Source organism: Cuculus canorus, chromosome 14 (genome assembly GCF_017976375.1).
Source record: "Cuculus canorus isolate bCucCan1 chromosome 14, bCucCan1.pri, whole genome shotgun sequence".
NCBI classification, from domain to species: domain Eukaryota; kingdom Metazoa; phylum Chordata; class Aves; order Cuculiformes; family Cuculidae; genus Cuculus; species Cuculus canorus.
The window spans coordinates 15,808,729-15,834,037 of record NC_071414.1 but is presented as its reverse complement, the minus strand read 5'-3'; the positions used below and the strand labels follow the sequence as shown (position 1 = coordinate 15,834,037).

The window sequence follows — 25,309 nt, the reverse complement described above, 5'->3', positions numbered from 1 at the left end:
CAGCTGGAGGTTGTCCTAAATGTCATATAAACAAGTGGTCCTGCACCTGCTGGATTTTATCTTGCAGGAAAGGCTGTGTGTGGATCCCACCAGAGAAAGAGGCTGAGCACAAGGGGACGAGGGGCCTCTCGACAAAATGTTACAGGCTTGGCTTTGGGAATGACAATAAAAATACTGAGCTGCTGTTTCACAGCGAGCCAACATACAGTGACAGCATGTCCTGAGCTCGCCCGGCACCAGCAGTACGGGACCACCACGGCCCCATCCCACATCGCTGGGGGGCCAAAAGGCCACACTCCTCACTGGAACGGGGTCACCAACCCTCCCCATCAAAGCATTTCAGAGCCCAGCCGCCCCAAGGATGCTCTCCTCTCCCTCATCTACAGAAATGCTCAAACCACGAAGGAGCCAAAGCGACACGAAGTTGTCATCATCGTCCTCCCACCGCTTCAGTTGAGTAAATAAAGCAAAACGACTCAACTCAAAGCAGCACACGGATGCTGAGAGAACTAAGGAGACACCTTTGTGCAGCATGCCACTCCTGAGAGCCAGGGTAGTAATTTTTAAAGCTTTATTATATCATGATTGCTCTCATCTCCCTTGCCCATGGGGAAACGGCCGAGCCCCCTCTGCTGGCCACCGGCCCCTGTGGCTCTGCAGCTCAACCTGCCCCACAACGCCCCAAGGGTCCCATCTTGGATGTCCAGCTGCTTTGTACCAACTCTACAGCCAAAGAGGTGACTTACAGCAAAGCACACAGCACAAAACGGGTCAGTTTGGGTTTTTTTTTGGGGGGAGTACCTTGAAGGGGGGTGTTCGTTTTGTTTGGGTGGGTTTTTTGTTTGTTTTACAAGCACCAAGTTAGGGCTTTGCTGTAGTCAAAATAAAAGAGCCTTATTTGTCTTCTAAAGGGTTCATAGTTAACTTGTCTCAAACTGCTTTTAATGCATAGCAAGTTGCTTTTATCAAAGTAATCCCAAAAACCCACATGCCCTCCAAACTTCCAACAAAACCCCAAACGGACTCATTTCAAGGAAAATCAGGTCTTGTTTAAAAGAAGCCCCACTCACAGAGCGAGCTCTGAGCACGCAGTTTACTCCAACCACTGCCCGCAGGTCTGTTGGGAGCGAGTCCCCCTCTTCCCTAGGAGACACGGAGGGGGGGACCACACTGGCATGAGCACACAGACATCACCACCATCAGCAGCTCCTCGGGGGGTTTGCTTTAAATCCAGTGATAAGGAAGACTTCTTAAGCTTAGTGGGGTTTCTGAAGGAGAAGAGCCTTCCAGCCCAGGCATTGAGGATACCGACCACCTTCCAGCTGCCCCTGCAGCTGTCGGTCATGCTCCCCATGTCCCTCTGGGCACGATTGGCAGGATCTCCCCATCTCCCTGTCTCCATGTCTCCCATCTCCATGGAGGGGATTTTCTCATCTGAGCAGCCACCAATGCCACAACATTTCCTATCCACCAGGAAATCACTTCTCCTTCCTTCAGCTCACTAATTACTCTGACATTTGTTACTAATGACTGTAACGAGCATTTCAGCAGCACGTGGGAACACCTCCCCCCTCTCCTCTTCCCCCATCTCTCAAACACAGCAGCCAGCAAATTCAGTGACCCAGAACTAAATTGGGACTTCCCTGGCCACAAAGGAGCCTCTTCAATCCCAATTGCTTTCTGCAGAGCAAAGGAAAAGCCTCTTGAGCACTTAAGCGCATCAGTAGTGGCCCTATTGCACAGACTGGAGCGAGAGCCCCATCAGGCTGACGGACTCTGTTGGCTCTGCACATCAGAAAGGAGAAAACTAATTTGACCACCAGCGTCTAAAGAACTGAAAACAAGCGTGATTTGCATCTCAGCTGACAGGGTTTGGTTTTAAGGCAGTGAGGCATACGGGGCGCCCTTCCTCTAGAAAACCAAGAATACAAGCGCAGCAGCACGTTTAAGAGCGTTGTTACTGAAATATTTCCAAGGCACTTGGAAATAATACACATACTCTTACGAAGGAGAAGTCCATCTTTTCTGTCCTGTGAGTATGGACTAATGCTGTGTCTTCTGGTAGGATTCATCTCCAGGATGGCAGGAAAAACCTGAGACTGCTCATCTGCTTATTACGCATCTGCTCATAGCATTTAAGGTTTGTTTTTTACTTTAAAACCAGAATTGAACCATCTATCTGCTGCCTGCGACGCTTCCTAACACGCCTATGTACTCTCCTTCATCAAAGCACTGCACATCTTTCACCCATCTTTTGCTACTTCTGCGGAAAGGAAACAAAAAAAAATAGGAAAGACTTGAAGTGCCTCAGCCCAAAGCCCTCAGTGTGACAGCAGAGCACTTAGCGGAGCATTGCTATAAATGAGATTCCTTTACAAACTAATCTAAGCTGTTTATTGTTTCCAAGGAGCATGCACTTCCACAGCAGAACAGGAAATTTTGACAGTTTAAGAAGTTCATTAAACTCTGGGAGGAAACTTAAACAATCGGTGGCAGCTTTCATACAGCAAGGCCGCGCCGAGGCCGCGCTGAGGCCGCGCTGGAGAAGTCTCTGCCCTCCTGAAAGGCACAGAGGCTGCAGCTTTTAATTATCACGCTTGCATTAAGCCCCAGCGATTCTGTTACTACTTCTAAATTGTTTTGGCCCAACACCCAGGGCTCACAACTGAGTAAAGCTATTCTCTCTTCTATTCTTATAGCCAAACATTGCTTTTGTCCAAACCTCAAACTCCTTTATCTGTAAGCAGGCCAAAGCAAGGCAATGGAAGATGCTAACGGTCTCGAGCACAAGAGTGAACTTCAGCTTGGAAAAAACACACATTGTGCATTTTCCTTCATATGGAGGAAGACAGAAAATAGGAAAGGAGGAGCTCTCAGGGGCATCGGTCCAGCGAGTAGGTGGCTCCTGGGCAGACTGGCGATGGCTGTGCTGATCCATTTGCACCTACCTGGGGGGCACATGCAGTCTGACGGAGCCTCTCGCGCCGTCCGCAGCTTTGCTAGTCCTTCACCCAGTTTCTGTTTGGAGGAAGAATAAGAGCCATTCAGAGAATGCATTATATCGAAATGGAGGCTGCACATGCATGCCAACAGCCAAACCATCCAGTGAGGGGTAATAGTTTCATTCTGTTGCATCCAGCCTCTTTGGGACATCCCTCATGCCCCAGGAGCACTGAATGTTTCTGAGCAAGTGGCCATCTACAGCCCTCCCATGGGGCAGGCAGACTGCTGCACATCCCCAAAGTCCCTCGCGCCAAGAACTGTGGGCTGGATTCATCCTGAGCAGCTATTACTAGTCCCGAACAGTGCTGGGAGAGGGAACCCCTCGGCTCGACTACAGCACGGAGGCAACCACCCCAGGGAAAGCCCTGCTGCAGCCGCCGCGAAGCTGCTTCCAAACACCCTGGAGGTTACATAGCAGGGTGATACTTTCACAACAGATGTGACCCAATTCAGCTGATTTTGTACTTAAAATTCATACTATGTACAATACTCCTGTCTTCTTTAGGAGAGGGATGAGGAGGTGAACGACAGTGGGGTGGGCGCTGCCAGCGAGACTGGGGTGTTCGCTCACCCCGAGGTCCACTCAAAGCCCAGTGTTCCCATCTCCAGGGTGAAAAATTCACAAAACTAAAGCAATGTCTACGTGGCATATTGCAGACAGATGTGAGTGCACTCTGCCTGCTCTTGAAGCCAACCAAAATGTTCATGCCTGCGTTTAGGACACCGCCAAGCCCAAGTTAATAAGCCCTGATGACAGGTAAGTTATATTAGTTCAGGCACAGTGCTCCATGGCTCGGGCAGCCCAGCAGGGGTGGAGACATCTCACCTTCACCCACAATCTCTGTGCGCTCAGTCCTCCAGGAATGTCCTGTTCTCACCTGAAGTATTTACCAAGAGAGAAACCAATAATCTGATAAATGGAGTCTCCGCGTTTCAAAGAGAGAAAATTCAAAGGACTTATTGAATTTGGGGTGTTCAGACTTGAATTTTACACAGCTGATGACCTAGTCTATGTTCAAATATTTGGATACTGTGGATCATTCAGGAATTAGGCTACCTGTGAATTAGGTTCTTTCCCCTTTATTCTGGGGATTAAGAAGTTTTATCTGTTGTTGAAATCCTATACATTCCTTTCTAGCTGCTCGGATGTGACGCTAAGAGGTCCTCAAAATATCCACATGGTTCTGTAGGACCTGACAGAGAAGTAGTCCTAAGGGAAGGGTAAATAACAGAACGTTCCAGCTGCCTCCTGCGGCACAGATGCTTTCCTTGACAAGAAGTGGCAAGCAAGTATTAGAGAGACTTCTCTGACAGCCACTTGCAGTCTAAATATGACAGTCACTCAAGTTTTATGTTTATTTTAAAGGAATTTGGATGATGAAGATGGTTGAGGAAAAGCAAATAGGCTCTTCCAGCCTTTCAGTTCAACAGAGATCACTGGGAAGAACAGAGGAGATTTGCTCCAGTCCTGAATCCTGGAGCGAGTCCTCTGTTCTCCCATTGAATTGTTCTTGTCGTGAAACTGATTAATCCAGACACTCTCTGCCTGCCACGGACAATAAATCCTTTGTGAACAAAAGGGTCCAGCTTTGTTTACAACAACTGGATGCTTCTATAATCCTCCCATTAACATTTTCCCTTCCATATGAAAACGTTGCGCTTCGAATTGGGGGTTTTTGACACAGAGCAAGTGGAGACGCTGCCACGTTTGGACCACGCTGCTGGAAGTGTTTCGGCGGGCATCAAAGCGGGACCCTGCAGCGTGTTCTGCTAAAGGAACAGCCGAGGGAAGGGCAAGGTCTCACCACGTTAACATCAGCAATCTCTCCAAAGTTAGACAGATGCCTGTCACCGGGCCAGAAACTAAATCCTAGTTGTCCAAATCAGTTTTCATTGCCTTAACTACACATTCACCCTTCCTTTATTATTTCCTATCCCCTTTTACTTGCCAAACATTTAAACAACACTAAAAGGAACAGAGCCAGCGTGCTGGTGTTGTATTTGCTGCTCTTTATATGCAGCCCTGCCATAAATTAGGCCAGCAAACCCCTAGACTGGTACATGGAGCAATGCTTTTGGAGCAACGAGAGAGAACAAAGTCTGCTGGGTCATGCCCAGACAGTGTATGGAGCTTTGGTTTCACTTCTGAAATATTGTGGTAAACTTCAAAGGAAGACCAACACAGAATTTAACAAAAAAACTGACCCCAGGCACCAGTTGATGTTCATGATGATGGAAAGATTCTCTCACTCTCCAGAAACTCTCAGGCACAGAAAGGACAGAAGTTGCCTGACGAGCGAGAGTGGTCTTATGTAACGGAGAGGAGCTGGGTCACGACACAGACACTTTCCGAAACTTTAATGCGAATAAATACAGTCATCAAAAATGACTATTAATAGATAGCACAATCACTACCATGCATTCCCTGAATCTGTTTCTCATTTTCAAGTTTGCTTTCAGTATTGACAAAAGTTTGGTCATACCAAACGTTTCAACAAGCTCACTCTTGCATTAGAAACCCAGTTATGTGGGTTTGCTTTATTTTCCCCTGTACAATCTCCATCTGAGCATTCCCAGTACAAAACAAGCTTTCCACACTTAACTAAATCTCAGCAAGAGGTTGCACATGATCTTAGGCAGTGCCACAGAAACCATTCCTATTGCTAAGCACATTTATTGGAGTAATTGGAACAGAACCACTGCCACGACCAGCAGGCTAATTCCTGCCTGGAGAAAAGACGTTAACTAGATTTTGTGATTACTCCTCACAGGCACCCCTCTGTTCTGGTATTCAGGGTTTTCACAAAAATATTTTTTAGCATTTCCCTTTCATCGAGGCTCATCAATGCAACTGAGTTTCCAGGAGAACGGACACACAGCAGCGGTGCCAGCAGCATCCTCGCCGTGACTCCGACAGTAAGACACAGCGTGAGAGGTCGTCTCCCCGTCCCCCCAGCGCTGCCTCCATCCCCCCTCGCATCCCGCCCCACGCACAGTCGAACCAGCTCCGCTCCCCAGAGCCGCTCGCAGCTGGAAGGCATAAAGGCATCAAAAATACATTTTTGCACGATTGAGGCTTCGTGGCTGTAACGATTTTAATGCAGCACCGTGTTTCGCACCCCAGCCAGGCCATTAATAAAATCCCAGGGTAAAACCTTCCCCAGATGTCAGAATTGATCACCCGGGAGCGTCCTCTGGCAGCCCCGTTGAATCTTGCTGCACTTTATGAACTACTGTTTACACAAATCCAGCAAATGAACTGCGGGATCTTCAAGTGTTCCCTATGAGTGATGAGAGCCCTCTCTGTCCTCTTGCCTGTAGAAAGCCCCAAACCTAAACATCAGAGTCAGGGGAGAAATATAACCCTGAGATCAAGTGTAACTTCTCCCAGAGATTTAGTTTAGTTATGGAGAAGGGCATCAGTGTGGGAAATTGTTCTCTGAGCAGAAGAAATCTTTCGGCACTGATTTATTTTTAATTGCATAATTTGAGAAAACCCTGGGATTGCAAGCAGAGTTACCAGTTAGCAGTCGTCTTTACCCACCATAAATCAGTTCAGCATTCACGACCATAAGATACTCTGTGATAGATGCTCCAGATTACGGGGATCATGTTCATAAATTTCTAACAAGGAAATTATAGTCCATTACATCCGAAGATAAATAGCATTTAAGTGCTCGGGTTACCTGTGTCAGTGAATAGAAAAAGAGGGAGAAAGCCCCATGCTCTCAAACATTACCCTGCTCGCCTTCCACCTGGGGCACTTTCTCTGCTGAATTACAAGGGCCAGGCTTCTCCCTGCCGTCCGATCGATGGAGACGGCAAGAAAAGTTTGGCGAAAGGAAGCTTTCCCAAAGAGAAAGGGAAGCCCGTGACACAGGGAGAGACCCCGGGCTCTCCGCGCCGGGGCGAGGACGCGGCGCCTTCCCGGGGTTCCCGGCGTGAGTGGTACCCGCCCGTGGGCACCGCTCGGCACGAGTGATGCCCGCTCGCACGTGGGTGATGCTCGTCGGTGCCTCCCACCCGCGGGTGCTGCCTGCCCGCGGGCGATGCGCCTCTGTGGGTGCCGCCCGCCCGCGGGTACCGCTCACCCGTGGGCAGCGCCCGTCCGTGGATGCTGCCTGCCCGCGAGTGCCGCCCGCCCGTGGGTACCACTCTCCCTCGGGCAATGCCCGCCCGCGGGTACTGCTCGCCCGTAAGCAATGCTCGCCCGCGGGTGATGCCTGCCCCTCGCCTGAGGGCAATCCCTGCCCGTAGAAGCTGCGCGCCCGCGGGTGATGCCCGCCCGCGAGTCCCGCTCGCCCGTGAGCATTGTCCGCCCGTGGGTCCCGCGGATGCTGCCCGCCCGCGGGCGATGGTTGCCCGTGGGTCCCGCTCACCCATGAGCATTATCCGCCCGTGGGTCCCACTCGCCCGCAGATACTGCCCCAACCCCGGCCGCCCCTCACCTCGCGGCAGAGCTGCTCCAGGCGCGGCTGCAGCGCATCCAGCAGCGGCCCGTGCCCGGCGGCGCCGCGCTCCTCCAGGGCGGCGAGGCGTCCCTGCAGCTCGGCCGTCTTGGCTCCCAGCAGCAGGCAGACGGCCACGGCGGTGAGCGAGAGGAGCAGGCAGAGCGCGGAGGTGGCGGTGCCCGCCGCGGCGCCGCTGCCCGCGCTCATCGCGCCGCTCGGCTGCCGCCCGCCCGCCCCCGCATCCAGCGCCCGCCCCGTGCGCCGCGGAGCGCCCGCTCTCCGCCGCTCGCCCCTCTGCCGCGGGTCTTAAACGGGAGGAAGCGGGGGGTGGCGGCTCCCCCGCCGCCGCCTCCCCCACCCGCGCCGGGGGAAGGGGGGGATGCTCCGAGCGCGGCCCGTGGGCCGGTCCCTCCCCCGGGGTCCCAGCGGTGCGGGTGCCCCCGGTGCGGGTGCGGGCCGGGCGCCCTCCAGCGGGGCCGGGGCGGCCGGAGGGGGATGCCCGGCCGCGGGGCTCGGAAACGGGGACCCCACGGGGCGATGCGGGGTGTTTCCTTACCGTGGTCCGGCCCCGAGTTGGACCGGGCTGTGGCTTAGGGAAGAGATTGCAACTGCAAAGCCCAGTGGTAACATACAGGCTGCCCAGGGAGGCGGCTGAGGACTTAAAAGACGGGTACATGTGCTCAGGGATAGGATTTAGTAAGGAACAAGCATGGTTGCACTCGATCTCAAAGGTTTTTTCCAAGCAAGCGATTCTATGATACCCATTTTATCACAATAAAGTGCCCCATCCGATTTAGGGAGCCTTTAAAGGAGAGAAACGGTGCTCACATATAAGCACTAAGCACTCTCAAGCCTTGCCAGGCATCCTTTCCTTTTTCCTCTGCATTATGTCAACTTCTAACTTGCCTATAAACCATCCTCAGCTAACTCAATGCCTGTCTAGTCTCTGAGCACATACTGCGCGAATCCTAACATATTCTCTGTGTTCTGGACACAAACCCTGCCCATCTAGGAGTAATTCTTGCTTCGAGGATGCATGGTTGAAGGCTAGGATGGAGTTAGAACACTGCATTAGCAGTGGTGTCAGTAAAACACGCATGCACACAGCGAGACTGCTGTGTGGTATATACACAATGGTTTGCTGTAGCCACCATCTCCAAATCAGCCAGACTGGTTTTCTAACTCTTTCCTGCTCTTCTTCACATCCCTGAAGATACACAGAAGAAAACTACATATTCTTTTTTGGTGTGAGCAATTTCTCCCTTACCTTCTTCTCCCCTTCTCCTTTCTACGAGCCTTCTAAGACGTTGCTTATGAGCTCTACAAGACTGATTGCATGATCGCACTACCATCACTTCAGGGAGCTTCTTGGATGCAAAGCACCTTGCCCTAACACACACCCACAGACCCTGAGCCCTCTTTTACTCCAGAAATACCCAGAAACTGTAACAAGAGGAAAGACTGACCATAATTGTGGCAGCTGAGCTCTCTACCCAAGAACCTCAATCCTCTTTCCTATGAAGTTCAATCCCCAGCTCAACTCTTCCCCTGCCCAGCTCAGCTTCTGAAGTTCTGGATCTTGTACACTGTTTGCACTTGAGACAAAGCCTGCTCTGTTCTCTTAAAATACAGCTTTATTTTTTATCATCCATGTGTAGTAAAATGTATAACTGACCCATTGTGGAAACACATACTGTTGGTCCACCTGGCTGAACCATTCACAGATTTACAGCCCATATTCTTAAGGTACAATAGCTAAAAATCAGAAGCACAGAGAAAGATGCGAATGGATCTTACTACAATTGACCAACAGCGATAGACAGTTAATACTAGCTTGATCCAAACACTCAAAGATTATGAACTACCCAGATCATATTAACGTATTAATGAGACAACAGAGAGCGTGTGCATAGAAATCTCTCCCCTTGTAAAGATAAAACCATGGAGTGCAGCCCAGCAACCAGAAGAAATCAGCCCTATTAGAGACAGACCCCTGGCACCTGGCTCTTGCTCAACCGCTTGCAGCCCCGTAGCTGCTCCTCTTGAGAGCCAGGGATGCTGGACACGTGCCCCTTCACACCTACACCTTTTGGAGATGCTGCAAGACCTGCAAAACTACTTCGCACCTCGCTGCGGATGCTGTATTAACCTTGACAACGCGTTGTAAGTTCACTGGGAAAAGGAAATCAAATTTAAACAGGTTTTTATAATGCATATCTTTTTCTAGCATGTATCTCCTTGAGCAAGTGCAATGCATGTTAGTAACATGAACAAAGGCCAGAAGTGCTCCTTAAGCAAAAGCACACAATCTTTCCCTTTCTAATTTTGATAGAACTGTTTTATAGTTACAGTTTTATAGTTATAGCAGCATATAAACTTTTCTTCCCCCATCTGCCTTTAATTTGCATTGCTGAGCTGATATGCTCATCCAAGTCCTGGCTTTGCCTCTGGAGGTGTGAGGTGGAAAGTACTGTGGGAAGAAGCAAAAGAAGGAGCTCACTCCCATCTTCCTCAATCCTACCAGATCACTGCTGACCTGGATGGCACAGACTGCTTTCTGTCACACAGAGAAGAAACAACGGTGTAAACATCAGCATCCCAGGAAGGGGGCATCTGTTATGAGTTAAAATCAAGCACAGGAGGTGGCACTGCTTGCAGAAGATAGCCTTTCCAAGCCTCATCCCAGTTACGTTCTATCCCCAAATCAGAGATGCATGTCTGGAGCCTCTTGTAAATGAAGCCTCCTCTACGCCAGTGGAACAAGGACACCAGTTTACAACCTTACGGTGCAACAGCACTTACTCGGGAAGCACAAAACCTGAAGTCAGATTCCTGCGGAGCTGAAACAATTTACTGTTTCCTCCCTTAAGGAAGGCTGGCAGGTAAAGTCAGGACCAAAATAAATGGCCAAAACTTGCTTATTGCATCTACACTGACAGCAGCCCGAGTGAACCCTACCACGGAAGCTTCCCGTCCTCCTGCTCAGCAACCATTCATACTGCGTCAAAGATTAAACCAGCACTGAACAAGGCCAAGACGACATCCACCTACACATGGAAAAGCTACCGAAGTATATTACTGGCGCCTGAGATGCAGTACCATTTTCTTACCAACTCCTCACCCAAGGTCAGGAGTTGCAATGGAGAACCAACCCATCTTCCTCCCTCCCGTATTACAGTCTGATGACAGCGTTTCTCAGTTGACAAGGTTACTTAATTTATCAGCAATTAGAGATCAATCTCCACAGATACTGTATTTGAAGACTTTAGAATGATCTTGTTACTGTTGAAGAGAAGGGTTTAAGTAGGTCACAATTCTGCAGTATGCAGCACTTTTCTGCATTTTTCTCCAGGGGCACCATAATCCTGAAAACCTCATCATGAAAACGCTAATTTTCAATGAATCAAAACAGTATTGGAAGTATGAAATCCTACTTTTCAGACCTTAACAAATAACCCCAACCCTATAAAAACATGGGAGGCTTCAGTCAAGTTTCCAGAGACTAATTAGACAGCCAGAGCACAATGCATGCTGCTGAACCGAAAAAGGTGATCCACAAAAAGGGTATCTTCTTAGAATACAGTTTTCAACCGAGTTTCAGAACACTATCACAAAGTACTATACAGAGTGATGAGGTGGTCTTAGCCCTTCAAATCTTTTCTTTACAACTAATAAAAGCATTAAATGTTTGCAAAACTTGTTCAGCTAGCCCAGACGCCTCCACTTTAAATCAGATCCTTAACTAGCCCAACGTGCAAAAGGAATGGGGTGCAGTGTCGAAGAGAAAACAGTTTTTGAAAGTGAAAATTACTTTTATTTTTCACTTTGATAACCAGGAGACTACAACTGTTCAACAAGGTAAACATAACAGTTATACAAAACATATGGAAATATTTACAGACTTAACTTTACAAAATAATTTAAAGCTTACAAAAGTTTCATGCAACCTCTGTTGACTGACACAGTCTAGGAAACCTCCTCAAAGAAGCATAAGAGATCTCTGAATTTATTTATTTAATGCTTCAAAAAAAGGATGCTGCAAGGCTTCATCAAGAGTAATTCTTTTGGTTGGATCATATTCCAGCATCCTGCGAACAAGGTCAAACAGATTTTGATGATCTGTGTCTTGGCAATGCATGAATTCCTGAAAGAGGAAAAAAAAAAAGGAAATATTTTAAGAGACCTTTCACAACTGCAAATCCAACAAAAGAATAAAACTGTTGTCTCCTACCTTTAAAGGCTTACAGCGCCTCCTAACATATCGTCCTGCAGAGCTGTGCTCATCCCAGTCCAACTGGTCATGGTGGAAATAATGTTTTCTGCATGACAAAGAAAATAGTTTTAAGATACTGCCAGTGCATAAAGCGGGCAGATGCTTCTCTAAGGTCTGAAACATCGCAGTGTTATTGTGTAGCCCTCTGCATTTGGGAGCCAACATCTCTTTTAGCCAGTATTTATTCAGAGATGTGTTGCTTTAATATTGCCAGTCACAATATTTAGAAAACAGGCCAAATTTATGTCAGAAAGAAAAAACCATCAAATCTCGCATGCTCCAGATTTCTGATATACGGGAGTTAGGGGAGAACCCTGTGCTGGCTGCTTCTCCCTGCAATGGAAGTGGGAAACTTCTGCCGTGTGTAGTTATTTCTGAGAAAGAACGAACGAACATTAAAGCACATGTCTGAGGGATGTGAAGGGACAGTGGAAGAGGCTGGGAGCTGCCTTAAGACAGGACTCTCTTTTTCCTCCCAGTGTAACTCTTCTAAGACAATAGGAGATTCTTTACTCTCATAGTCTACAGGCAGATGTGTCTAATACTGTTCTGGTGACCACACCAGATCTATCTTTGAAGACTTAAAAACATTCCTGCTCAGTAACTGTTCAAGAGTCTGGCATTTCCAATTGCTGGCAACTCAGGCTAAAACCAGAAAAGAGGACTACGGTCAACAATTTAATTCACCTAAATCTGACACAACTTTGTGCAACAGACTAAAAAGTAACAAGAAGCTTGGAAGTCTTTTGGTTGGTCTTCAGAAGCTCACAGCTAACAATGGAAATGTTAAGATTTCTCTTACAACAGGGAAATATTAAGCAACTTACTGCTTCTTAACAAGCTTACCTGGATTTCTTGATCATGTGAGTTGGCAGAGGCCCTAGTATTCTTTCCATCATTGCCAAATGTTCTTTACTATCATGTGTCTGTGTGGAAAAAAGCAATTAATGCACTTAGCACATTTTTCGAGTCTCACCACTTGGTAACATCCTACAAATGAGATGTTTGCTGGAATACCATTGCAATATCTTTATACAATATTATCTTAAATTACTAAAAATAGATTCTGCAATGCATCTCATTATACAGCACTTTCCAGTTAGGAACTAGAGGGTTCATAAACCAGGTTTTGTATGAGTATGTTTTCTTTAGTCCTAATTCCAGCAGTATCTTCAGACTTTAGAAAGGCTTCATCATCCAAAAAGCCAGAACAGATGATCTTAAGTAGTCTGACAGAGATATCAAAGACATCACATTTGCATATATGCACGCTGTCTTTACAACGTCATCTGTAGAATACTTGAAATGCCTGTAAGGTTATGCCTTTTACAGTAATAGGTAAAGATCATACTCAGTAGTCTCTAACAAAATTTTTCGATTTAACTTTATGTACATACCTGAAACACCGTAAATCCTAGGTAATACTCAATGAGAATACAACCAATACTCCAAACATCACAAGGCTGAGACCATCCCAGTGCTGCAAAATAGGCAAAGTTTATGTTTTACTTTTTCCACGCATTTACTGATGCCCATTTTCCCTCTCCACATCTTTTCCCAAACATGAGAAAGATAGGAAAAAGACGTTTGGACTTCTGTCGTTTGAAGTTTTTTTTACTCATTATTGTCAAGAATGCCAGCAATAACATCTATGAGAGATGACTCAATTAGTAGAGCCATGAGCAACTACTCCAGTTTATGAAGTAAAGACATATCAATTAATTGTAATTAACTGTTAGATTTTTAAGTCTTCACTGACCTAAAATAACCTCAGGAGCTCTGTAATGCCTTGTAGACACTAATGTGCTGTGATGCTCATCATCAAAAGTTGCACTTCCAAAATCAACGACTTTGATGTCCGTGTTTTTTAAAGTGCGTTCATCTCGCTTCTGCAAGAAAATCAAAATGCTACCTGTTAGTATTTTTAAAAGCACTCTTAGGGTAAAGTTATTCATCTCATTACTTTAATTTATCTTCAGAATACCCGTTTAAAGCACTAAAAATTAAATAAACTCTAAAAAAAAATTAAGATAAACATTAAAAGTTAAACCTAAAGTAATAAAACACTCCTTCCAAGTACATCAATTCCTATTCAGCTCAAGCTCCATGAACACATGTCAAAGAGCAAAAAAAATTTCTAGGAAACATAACTCCATTCCTTGACCTTTCTATACACAACTTTTATTCAAGTTTGGAAAAAAAGAACAAACTTACCATTTTGGCATTGTACTTCACTATGTAATCAGACTCGACAAACAAGATATTTTCAGGCTTTAAATCTGTATGAGTTAGTTTATTATGGTGTAAAACTACAAGGAAAAAGAGAACAGTATTGCATAATTAGTACATTAATTTCCTAAAGAGGACCCCCCACCACAACTATACTTGTTAAGAGAACTGAGATTTACTTACAGTTTATAGACTGGCAAATTTGGTAAGCCATATTTCTAATATCATTAATATGAAATGGCAGAAAGCTGTTTTCCTTAATAAAGTCGTAAGTACTAAGGCCCAGCAGCTCAAAAACAATGCAAACGTGGCCATGATGATCAAACCATTCCAGCATCTGCACACAGCGGCTTAAAAAAGAAAAATAAATACATAAATTAAAAATCAACTTATTGAATAGTTATTATCCACAAACCCCTAATATACTGGCTATTCTAATTTTATACTCACAAAGTGCTGCTTGGATCCATGTTGTTTAAGTGTTCCAACACCTGTATTTCCGAACGGGCTGCTTCTCGGTATCTACCAACATTTTTCACAATTTTAACTGCTACATGCATTCCCCTCCTTTAAAAGAAAGCAAAGCATCACAAACTAAATCAAATGTTATCAAATACCTGCAACCCCAAAGCAGCATGGCTTTAATAAAAGAAACAAGACTTAAGATCAGAGAAAATTATGGGGAATTTGACTTCAGCACATTCAACTTAACTAAACAGTTAAAGAAATAAAGAAATCATCTTTCCCTTGTCAAACACTCATAGTATCCACTACACTAACTACTTCTCACTCCAATTATCTCAGGTAGAACAGACATCAAGAAACCACAAGAAACAGGGAGTTTTTTTTAAAAAAAAAAAAAAAGAAAGTTCTCATTTGAGGAAAAATTACTGCAGAAGTTTGACATTTTCTCCTGCAATTTGCACAACTTGTTCTGGCTGTTTCCCACTGCTCCTATGGAATCTGGAGAATTGATTAACTTTTGAAGTTTAGATCAGAGTATTTTGTAGTAGTGAAAACTGAAACCTGCTCTCAGTGTAACATTCAAACTATCAGTGGAACACAGATACACACAGCTCATTCGATCCCTTTCACTCAGACAACTTCTAATTATCTCTGCAGAGCTATTTGGACTTTAACGACTTCAGAACACTGTCTGCCCTCACAATACGGTCTCAAACTCCTGAACAGACTTAACCTGTCAAACAACATAACAAAAAACAAAGCCAGAGGAAAAAAATCACTACAATCACGTCACAGAACTACGGATACAAAACATATGGTTAAAATAATCTGAGTTTTATTAACTGTTTAAAACTCCTAGAACATACAGAAGGATGTGCCATCGAATGGAAGAAACCATTCCATAAAGAAAGAAGTGGAAACTGGATTACTGTGCATTCAGAAGTTCAACGAATAATTCGGATTATGGAGACTGAGAAAGAAATTTATAGCTCAACCAATCCCGAACAGCTGCTTTCACTAAGAAGCAAAACTATTTTCTCAGCATCTCACTGTATCAGCTTCTATAAGTCAGTTTCCCGAATCAGTAATTGTACCATGCAGAGACCCTCACATTCTCTAATTATGGCAACAGCACTTGTAAAACCAACAGAAAAATTTAATAAAGCAAAAAAGTTCTCCCCTTTTAGAAAGGGCAGATGACATCTCTTTAGTAGTTTACGCCACGTGGTTATATAGCTTGTATTGAACAAAATACCTACAGTTATGAAAAGGTTTATTTTTTTAAAGAAACCCTCTCTAGGCAACTGGTCCCCAAGACAAATATGGCTAATGAAGTTGTTAAAGACATTCTCAAAAGCTTAGAGGCAAACAAAGTAACCAAAAGCATTTCTCTACATACCATCTTGAAAACATTCAGTACCACTCAAGGGTCCTTCACAGAACAACAGAAGAAACAAAAAACACTTATAGTATAGGAAGAGATGACTGAATACACTTAAACCCAATCAGGGACAGATGTTGTATCACCTGAAAATCCTCAAAAGTTTTAAACTAGAAATAAGCTTACAAGGTCATTCTCAGACAAAGCCAATCTAATTTTTCTTGAATATGCTGCAATACTTCCTTGGAACCGTGACTTTCTTCTAAAGAAAACGTCCCTGAACTTTAATTTCTGAGCTATAGTAGTCTTTTGCCATGAGATCAGCTTATGAAGATAACTGATATCTGATATAAGTTATAACTTACATATCATGATCTATGCACTCCACTACTTTTCCAAAAGCTCCTTCTCCTAAAGTCGCAACAATTTCATCTAAAAAGAACAAACACAAGTTAGAATTATATAACTACTTGAACAACAATTAACATTATCAATATAGATTTAAAAATATGCCATTACAAAAGCATAATTACTTTAAATCTCAACATCTGAATGCATTATTTTATTGGACAGGTGTCATGAAAACAGTTAGCCAAAAACCTATCTCTTGTTCTAATCTCAAGATTCAAGTTCATTTACTAATTGGAACTTTTTGAACACAGTATTTTAAATTCTACAGAAAAGAAGATATGCAAAAAAAACAAAAGAGCACAAAAAAACAGAACAAAAAGAGCAATGAAGATTTCTTTAGCCCCCCTCCTCTGACAAACTATTCTAAACAGACTTTTTGCTGAAAAGTGTTTAAAAAGTGTTGAAAAATGTTCTATACATCTTGCTCTTAGAACGTCTCCACTTTCACAGATCAGGTGACCCTCCTCATCATCCTCTACACTCCTGGATCTTTTCCTTCGGTGGCTCTTCTGGAAACGGCACCAAGATCGTCCAGCCAATCAATATATCAGAGTGAATTCAAGGCAGAATACGCAATTCATTCAGCGGGGAGATATTCAGGCATTCAGTTACACACCAGGCCACGAACAGTTGGCAGGAGCAATTTCAAATTCAGTCCCCAGAAATTCACAGGGCACAGTTTATGTTACAGAAGAAAAACATGGCAAGGAACAGATTTTCAGATAAATACTTAAAAGTGATAAAGCAACAGAAAAAACAACACAATTTTGTCTTTCAAACAGTGGCTTAACTGAAGACAGATTAAGAATGCAACATCACTGTCTCTAACAACTTGCTAACAAATAGCAAAACAAAGTACTTATTTACATATCTAAGCTTACAGTCAGGTGAAATGTTTCTACTTCTAAAATGTACACTTCAGGTAATCTAAATATAAAAAACGACCAAGTAATTTTACTTCTCTCTCATTTAGAGAGAATGACTCTGAAATCCTTAATTCCTATTACATAATCTAATACAACTTGTTTCTACTGCAGAAATGTGACATAAAACACTTGGAGCTGAAGATGTATCAACGGGCATCATGTCAATACTGAGAAATTCAGAGAGCACGCCTTTGAAGGCGGCAAGCAGCACACTTCTCCCACCTTCAGCAAGACATTAGCTGCCATTAGCCAGGCACATGGCTTATCAAAGTTTTCTGAATCAGGTCTAGAACTGTAGCGCTTGTTCTTATCTATTTACATTTCATACTTTCAATTAAGCTTACATTAAAAAGTCATGTCTCTTCAGCTATTTTAGCAATAGGAGCAATGGCACCCCACAGCCTACCTGAAAAAACAGTGCTGCGCAACTAAAAAACTATAACTCTACCTTAAAATAGGATATTTACCTGTCTTCAATTTCAAGATAATGTTTTTCAGGTTAATCCCAGTGAACATAACTATTGGCCACCTACATTCCCAGTGTACATTTAGTATTGATGATAATCCCACTCCCCCCACCCAACACTCTGATCCAAACGCTTTAACTAAGAACATATTCATATACTCACAAATGGACTGAATTACAAACCCTTTTCCAGAAATAATATTTCTTAAAGTACTGGGATCAGGAACTGAAGTTCTAGCACTCGCTTAAAAAGTCTATTACCACTAATTCATTATTAATAAAGTTAAAAATTACTCATACCGAATGTGATTGGTGACTGGAGCAATGATGTCTCTTATGCTTCCTTTTATGACTACTTTTCCTGCTCCGACCAGAGGATTTGCTATAGTGATGATGGTGACTCTTTTCATAGTCTCTGTGATAATGCCTGTGGTCATACACTTCACAGAAGTCATTTCTGTATTCCTCAACATATCTCCGGTCATGATGGTCTCTTTCATTTATGGCTCTATCGTCCAAATAATGACTGAAAATATATTTTAAGTGAATGTTCTCCACTTCAAAAACTTGAGGTTCCAACAAGATAAGTGACTTGAATTGAGATACAGAATTACATAGTAGCTGTCTTTACACAAAGAATGTTTTCTAATTGACTCCCTCCCCAAAAATAGTGGAGCTTTTGATGTTACTTTATTAGGGATCTAACAATATAATTGGTTTCAAATACACAGCAGCCGTCCAAATGAACAATACATAATCTGTTCACAGTTTGCACAGTAAATAAGAAACCCAGACTCAAAAAGGAGAAACACTTCCTAAATTATACTGAGCAGTTCAATTACAATCCCCAGAGTCACAGAATAAAACACTCCAGAAACAGCAATAATCCCCTTCAATACTTTCAAAGCTCAAAGTGTTAAAAAAGAAAAATAAAACCTGGACACTGAGAGAAGGAGGACTGTCCTTAGTGCTCCTGAGAGCATTAAAAACCTGAGAGTAGCTGGTTCAAGGATCTTCTGCACAGAAACAAAAACTTTAAAAAAGCTGCTGAAGCAAAGAGTCTCCATACTGCTGTATGTACACCTACCCTTTCCAGCATTTTAAAAGTATGAGAATGAGCTCTTAAAAGAATTCCACGAGACCATCATTTCAAAGAAAAACCCCAGGAAAACACATCCTTCCAGTGAAAGCAGTGTGAATGAAAAAGCAAACCACCTCCAAATTAGCAAGAAAAGCTCATACTTACCACTGTATTAAATGATTAAACAAACCTCTTTTGTTCATATTAAATAAATGAAAAGGCATACTTCACTTGAAATTTAATATTCAATGTATTAAATACCAATACTTAACTGCCAACAGTGAAACAAACCAGTAACGTTTACTTGTTTTTATTAAAGAATTTCTCTTTAATGGTTCAGGTAGTGTGTTTACAGAACCACCCACCTGCTAAGCTTGTCTTAAGTAGCCAAACATTAAGGAATTGACAACTTCAGAGACTGAACAACTCTTATCCTGAAAATGTATTTATCTTAGATATGATAGGAAACATTAGTGCTACTCAACTGAGTCTTATACCTTTCTGAAATGTGATTTGGTTTATAGTGCTTGCTTTCTTGTCCACTGCTGTGGGACCTTTTCCTGCGTTTACGGCTGCTACTGTGCTTTCTCTCATCCCAGCTCTTTCTGTCCTCCCATTCAGGACAATGAGATTGCTTTGAATGCCGCATCTGCCACTGAAAAAAACCAAATCAAACACATAGAAGACAAAAGCATTACACTGGTATTCGTCGATACAAGTCAACTACTGTAGACTGATCAAATATGACAGCACTAGAAAGAACCACTTCTTCAAATAATTATTTTTCCTCAGCTTCCCTCACATTATTTTGGTTTTGGGTGAGTAGACATAGCTTTCTCACAGCAGTACTGTAACAACGTAACACTGTTACAAAACACAAACCTAGATTAAATAGGCCAACTCATCATCACTTATTAGCTTCAAACATGTCATTAAAGTCAATTTTAAATAAACTCTCAAGTGACTAAACAGAGCCATTTCCTTAGAGTCTTCTGTTGGAGAGAGGTATCTCCAACAAAATCTGCATTTAGTTCTTCATACTACATTGTACATAAGTTACTGCATTAAAGTCAAGTATGTTCAGTCTAAATTTCTCTCACAAATATACTTACAGATCACTGTTAAACAGACACTTTTTAAAATTTTAACAATAATTGCAGTGAAACATGACATATTAACACATAGCTCTGTAGTACCATGAGCCAAGCCACAAATTTTTAACCCTGTGACCATGCAAGTATGCGGATGTTTTTCAACTCAGCTAATTCGCCAAAGACAAAACCCACCAGCTTCCGCTGCTGGATGTTATATGCAGGAATTCTTTGTTCAAACAGGTACATGCACAACTGAAAGAAAAAAAAATAAGGCAAAGTAAAGCACAGCTGTAGAATTAAGAATATAACAGAATCAACTATTATTTGTCTACTCGTTTGGCAGCAGCAGTATTTGAACATAATAAGCTTATATATCTATTTCACTATATTCTGAAGAATGAACTAGAACAGGACAAGAAAAAGTTTCTGTAGTAAGGGATGACAGCAAGAAGAGTAGTTTAAAAGCAAAGACAGCACTAAAAAAAACACGATTATATAAACTGATGCAAAACAACAATGGCTGTCTCGATACCAACTGGAGGCATTAAGGAGGAAACTTTTAGAGCATGAAAATGGCAAACCTCTTCTGAAAAGGAGACTTTGTGATACTTTCATAATATTTCTTATAGGCCAGTACTTTAAAAAAAAGTACACCTCAGACTCCAGCAGGATTTTTTTTTACAGAAACCTGTTCTTTTAAGTACAAATATTATGCAAACATTGTGACAAACTATGCAAAAGTAAGGGACTAGTTCACCCTGTGAGTCAGTCATGATCTTGGTCTCACAGAAATCGTATTCAGTTATGATACATTTCTAAGAAATAAAAATACCAATGCATTTAATAACAAACTAATACACCTGAGGGATCAAAACAAAATTAAAACTGATCAGTGCTTCATTTCCATGCCTGAATTTCTTTTCTTCTTCTACAGGCCCAAAGCTATTTTCCTCCATTTTCAACCTACATCGCTCAAATTATGCAACACACTCAGGTTTCAGTTACGCTACTTGTGAGGTGAAAAGCTCGCCCCGCCCCCGCCAAATTACAGATGACCTGAAGATTTGACTTAAGATTGCCTTTCTGCCCCCCATTTGGCAGAAGGCAGGCTACAATAACTCTGTACAGTGCACATTTATCTAAATAAAATCACTATTAAAGTGTCCTGCACAAGGGGACTACGAGGCCAAAGGATGGACATCTGACAGATGAAACTAGAGAAATGGTTTAGTTGAAGCCTAACTGCTGCGTAACTAACACTCAAGTGCACAGAATTACTGTAACTAAGAAGGAAGTTGTAAGTTCTGGCCCTAAAAGAGCGGAGTGCAAAAGAGTGCAAATGCAAATGAGGAAGAAATTACTAGAATCGGCTTGTGCAAGGCCTGGCGTAGCCACAACCCATTTTACGGTAGGAACCACCTTAAAATTTTATCAGACACTCCCTCTAAATTTATGCACCGAAGCACTTCACTTATGTAATAACGACAGCTGACGCGAATACATGCATTCCTGTATGGCATGTGGCCCTGATCCACATCACAGGCCGCTTTCACTCCCACATTTTGCCACCAGGTTTCTCAAAACAGGAATCACGGACTCTTTTGTGAAAGAGGCTCACATAAAGGAAGGCCACAAACGTCCTGCCGCAAGCTGCCTACGCAGCAATTTTTAAACGTCTCTCCTCGACAACTTGGCAGGCAGGCAGAGGTCAAAGGCTTATTCCTTTCAGATGACCAAAGTCCGTCGGTCGGAGCTCTTAGGGGGCAGACACGCAGGGGCAGGGCCTACAGACAACCCCCCGCCCCCCAAACCACGGCCAACAAGCCCGTTTCCACGCCAATCTCCCTTCGGGAGGGCTCTGGAGCACTGTGACGAAGGAAAAGCTCGTTCCTATCGCCCTCCGGGCAGAAGAGCCCGATCCACTCCCCGTACCCCACACGAGGCCGAGGCCCTGCCGACCCCCCTCTCCCCCTAAAGCTTCCTCCGCCACAAGAAACCCTGACCAGGGGTGTCCCGTAGCGAGAATCCCTCCTCCCACCTCAGTTCCTCCACAACTAGCCCCTCACGCAGGGCTCTACACTCATCCTGGACCCTAGGCCGCGGAGCCGACGTCATTAGCGCCCCCCACCCCCACCTCAACCCCCTTCGCGTCCCTCAACGCCCTGGAAATGTGAAGGAGAGAGAGAAAAGGGAAGAAGGAAAGAGCCCGAGGAGAAAGGCCACCACTTACAACTGAAAGAAAAGGCGAGCGAGCGCCGCGTCCGCCCTGCGCACACAAACAAAATGGCGCCTGCGACCAAGCCCGGAGCAACACCTCCTCTTCGCCTCCCTCTCGCGCTGTCGTGTACTGTGACGCCAGACGCACAGCGCGCGGGGCAGGGGGGGCGCGGGGCACGGCCGAGAGCGGATAGGGGGACCCGCGTAGGCCACGCCCCCAAACCACGCCTCTTATAGTGAGCTCACGCCCCTCACGCAGAGGCCACACCCCCAGACAGGGCCTTGGTCCGCGAGTGAGGCTCCGCCCATGAAGCGCTGTGGCGGCCATGACAGGCGCTGGTGGGGGACGTGAAGGGGGAGAGCATGAGGGGAGAGGGGGGGGTGTGACTCTCAGAATAATTTTAGCAACTTTTACCTGACAGAGTGAGATTTTGCAACTGAAGCGAACCCTAGAGTACCTAAGATGTAGTGTACTTTTTATTGAATGAGTGCTGGTGTCTTTTTAATGTCAGTCCCACAAAGTATTAGCAAATAGTACTAAAATGAAGACATACGTTTGGATTAATGGGTTTGAAATTTTATATAACATTTGGTTGCTGGTGAGCTTACGATCAGCATTCAAACCTGGCTTGCACAGAGTGAACACCCTGTAACTCCTCTTGGCTTGGTTTGTTTTTTTTTTTAAGGGAAACTGAGGTATGGAGTGTTGATTCCTGTTTTTTTGCCACATGTTTCTTAAGAAGTCTTTTTACCTCATAGTCCTCTTCATATATTAACTCTGCCAGTGCCAAATGTGGCTTTGGTGCCAAGGGTTTACTATTTCTCATTAAGTTTGTAAGTGATTGCTTATTATTTACAAAGCTAGCAATAACATCTGCAAAATGTTCATTTCCCACCATCTGCTGATACAGCCTGTGCCTGAGAAATTCTCTCAAACCGCAAGCAGAATGAAAAGGATAGAGGGATAAAATTATATATACAGATGCCCCAAGCATGCGCACATGAACGTGCATGCAGAAGTGCAGTAAACACGCAGAAAATATCTGCTGACCTGACACTAGCCAACTGTAACAGATAATTACAGTTTCTCATGGAAGTGTTATTCCAAGAGGAATAAGGGTAACTGGATTTTATGGAAAGCTTCTTGCTGAAAGGCTGATGACAAACCAGTGGCTGGTATCCCTGGCAGGGCAGAGAAGATGGGATGGGACAGAATCACATTATCTGACTTCCTTGCCTCACTGCCTTTTCTGGGGTTTTACTAGGTCTTACTTTTTCCATTTTTTTTTTTTCGAAATAAATAAATGACAGGCCCTTCAACAGGGTATAGGAGCTCGGTGACAATTTGGGGAAGTCCCGTGTAGTGGGAAAGCATAAGCTAAAGCTGAAGAGACCATCAGAACTGACTGTGCCTTGAAGCAGGAAAATTTTGCTTCTAGGGTATTGCACTTCTCTTCTGACAGTGAGAAGGATCTTCAGCCTGGAATAGAAGGGGTGAAAATAACTTGTTCATTATGAAAAGCAATGAATGAGAGCTAGTAAAAATCAATCATTTCAGTCAAAAGTTTTCATCTGATGATTGAAAGAGGAACAAATCTATCAGAAGTTAAGAATAATTAGCTTTTCATTTTGAACCTTTCTGAGAAAGTGGTATATAAAGGTTGTACCACCTTCACATCAAACATAAAGTAAGCTAAAGAAATTTCACTCAGAAGCAAAAGCCTTACAAGAGATTTTATAGAAACTAGCCTCCTGACAGAGTGAAAGCAGTTTCAGATATTGCTCTTCATGCTGAACAAAGTGCTTTCAACAATACCTCTATATGAAAGAACTATAGGATTATTTTTAGACATTCAAAAGCAAAGCAGTATTGAAAGCAGTTAATTTTCCTTCCTGTTCAGGAGGTGGCAGTGGAGACCCAGCAGCAGGAAGACGTCAGCTGGAATTTAAGTGGCGCCTCAGAGAAGGATAAAAAGTCAGGAGCTACTCACTGGCAGTGACCAAGTTCTACAGTGCCAACAAAGCAACAGCCCCTCTAGAAATAGGAATAATCTAACGGTGAAGACTCAAATTAGAGGAATTTAGTCTTTACAAAACTGGGAAGGCAACTCATTTGCGTGCAGTTATAGCTATTTCTGCTGTCAACCTGTATGGTATTGACTGCTGTTTATAGAGATATTTCCTTGTTTAATTAGACACTACAACAACAAACGTATGCACACTTTGAGGAGAGAAGAACACACTATTTAACCACGTTTTAGACTGCTTTGTAGAGCAGAATATGTTACAATTCAGTGTAATTATCCTGGTGGGACACATTTGTGCATGTACGAAAAGCTACATTCAAAACATTTGCTTGAAAATGCAATTTTCTATGGGTCCCTTTTTCAAATGCATTACAACAGGTGATCCATCCTCACAGCAGCTGTTCAGGAGATGTAAATGTTATTTACTTTTATCTTTGTTCAGATACAAAATTTAAAGCAGGATGTTTCTTGCCTTGCCCAGAGCCTCAGAAAGACTCAGTGGCTGAGACAGAAATTCCCAGCTTTCAGTACTTCCAGTACTGTGCTTGCTTTCTATTTATTAAAGATGCATTGGTTTTGTTTTTCCCTCCCTCTGGTCAGTGTCAGAGGGTGGTAGAATTGTAGTTGTGCTTTGCCTTTAGTTGTTTATGTATCTCTGCAGTTCCATGGGCTGGTTTTTATACTGATCTCATAGACCCTCTTGATTGGGTGCTACCAGCTGCAGCTTCACTTGGCAGCTCAGGGATAGAGTAACAATAATACCAACAATTTCTAAGGGACTGAACTGAATGAGGATGGAAAAACCACCAGGAGCCTTTCTAAGATGTATCAGAGAAAATATATTATTCATTTCACAAATCACCATAACTACTGATGAAAGGAGCCAGTGTCCCAGATTGTTGTGGCATATGTAAATTCAAAGAGATAATAGGAGCTCGGATGGGTAGATCAGCAGAAAGGCAAAGTGAGAACCTGCTGACAGTATTTCTACTCCATGAGAGTTTATTTTTGAAAAGTCTAATTTTAAAATAAAGTTTTTGAGATCATGCAGTAGAATAGAAAAATGGAAATGGTCAACCATGTCAAACAGAACAAGATAGGGTTGTGGCTCAGGGACATATTTTCCTTGTTAATGAGTTATTAGATTTTTTACTTAGGAAAGCAGTGACCCAGAAACTTTGTGTGAGTGTGGGTGATTGTGTTCATTCACATGCATATTGGTGATGAGTTGTGGCCAAATACTACGATGGTTCTCTCAGAGCTGTTACAGGTGGCAAACAGGAGT

At 43.6% G+C, this 25,309-nt stretch overlaps 2 protein-coding genes across 4 annotated transcripts in view; both read right to left on the bottom strand.

Moving 5' to 3' along the window:
- COL23A1 (collagen type XXIII alpha 1 chain) overlaps positions 1 to 7,708 on the bottom strand; it is a 188,927-nt gene extending 181,219 nt beyond the window's left edge. Inside the window, exons 1-2 of the mRNA XM_054079887.1 lie at positions 7,452 to 7,708; positions 2,949 to 3,018 (exon numbers count right to left, since the gene is read on the bottom strand). Of these exons, the coding sequence (XP_053935862.1) occupies positions 2,949 to 3,018; positions 7,452 to 7,661 (280 nt within the window). The 5' untranslated portion in view covers positions 7,662 to 7,708. The remainder of the gene's footprint in view (positions 1 to 2,948; positions 3,019 to 7,451) is intronic.
- Positions 7,709 to 11,245: 3,537 nt separating this feature from the next.
- On the bottom strand, positions 11,246 to 22,165 carry CLK4 (CDC like kinase 4). Of its 3 annotated transcripts, XM_009560948.2 has the most exons (14): positions 22,011 to 22,165; positions 19,973 to 20,032; positions 19,184 to 19,341; positions 17,906 to 18,131; positions 16,632 to 16,722; positions 16,168 to 16,234; positions 14,407 to 14,523; positions 14,140 to 14,306; positions 13,942 to 14,036; positions 13,487 to 13,616; positions 13,125 to 13,207; positions 12,574 to 12,653; positions 11,686 to 11,773; positions 11,246 to 11,598 (listed from the first exon to the last, which is right to left on the bottom strand). In XM_009560948.2, the coding sequence occupies exons 2-14, from the start codon at positions 20,024 to 20,026 to the stop codon at positions 11,461 to 11,463; spliced, it is 1,494 nt and encodes a 497-aa protein (XP_009559243.1). In that variant the 5' UTR covers positions 20,027 to 20,032; positions 22,011 to 22,165; the 3' UTR covers positions 11,246 to 11,460. The 3 variants fall into 3 exon arrangements, with proteins under 3 accessions (XP_009559243.1, XP_053935600.1, XP_053935601.1); XM_054079625.1 differs by lacking the exons at positions 16,632 to 16,722; positions 17,906 to 18,131 and having other exon boundaries at positions 22,011 to 22,111; XM_054079626.1 differs by lacking the exons at positions 16,632 to 16,722; positions 19,184 to 19,341; positions 19,973 to 20,032; positions 22,011 to 22,165 and having other exon boundaries at positions 17,906 to 18,032.
- Between the last annotated feature and the right edge of the window lie 3,144 nt (positions 22,166 to 25,309).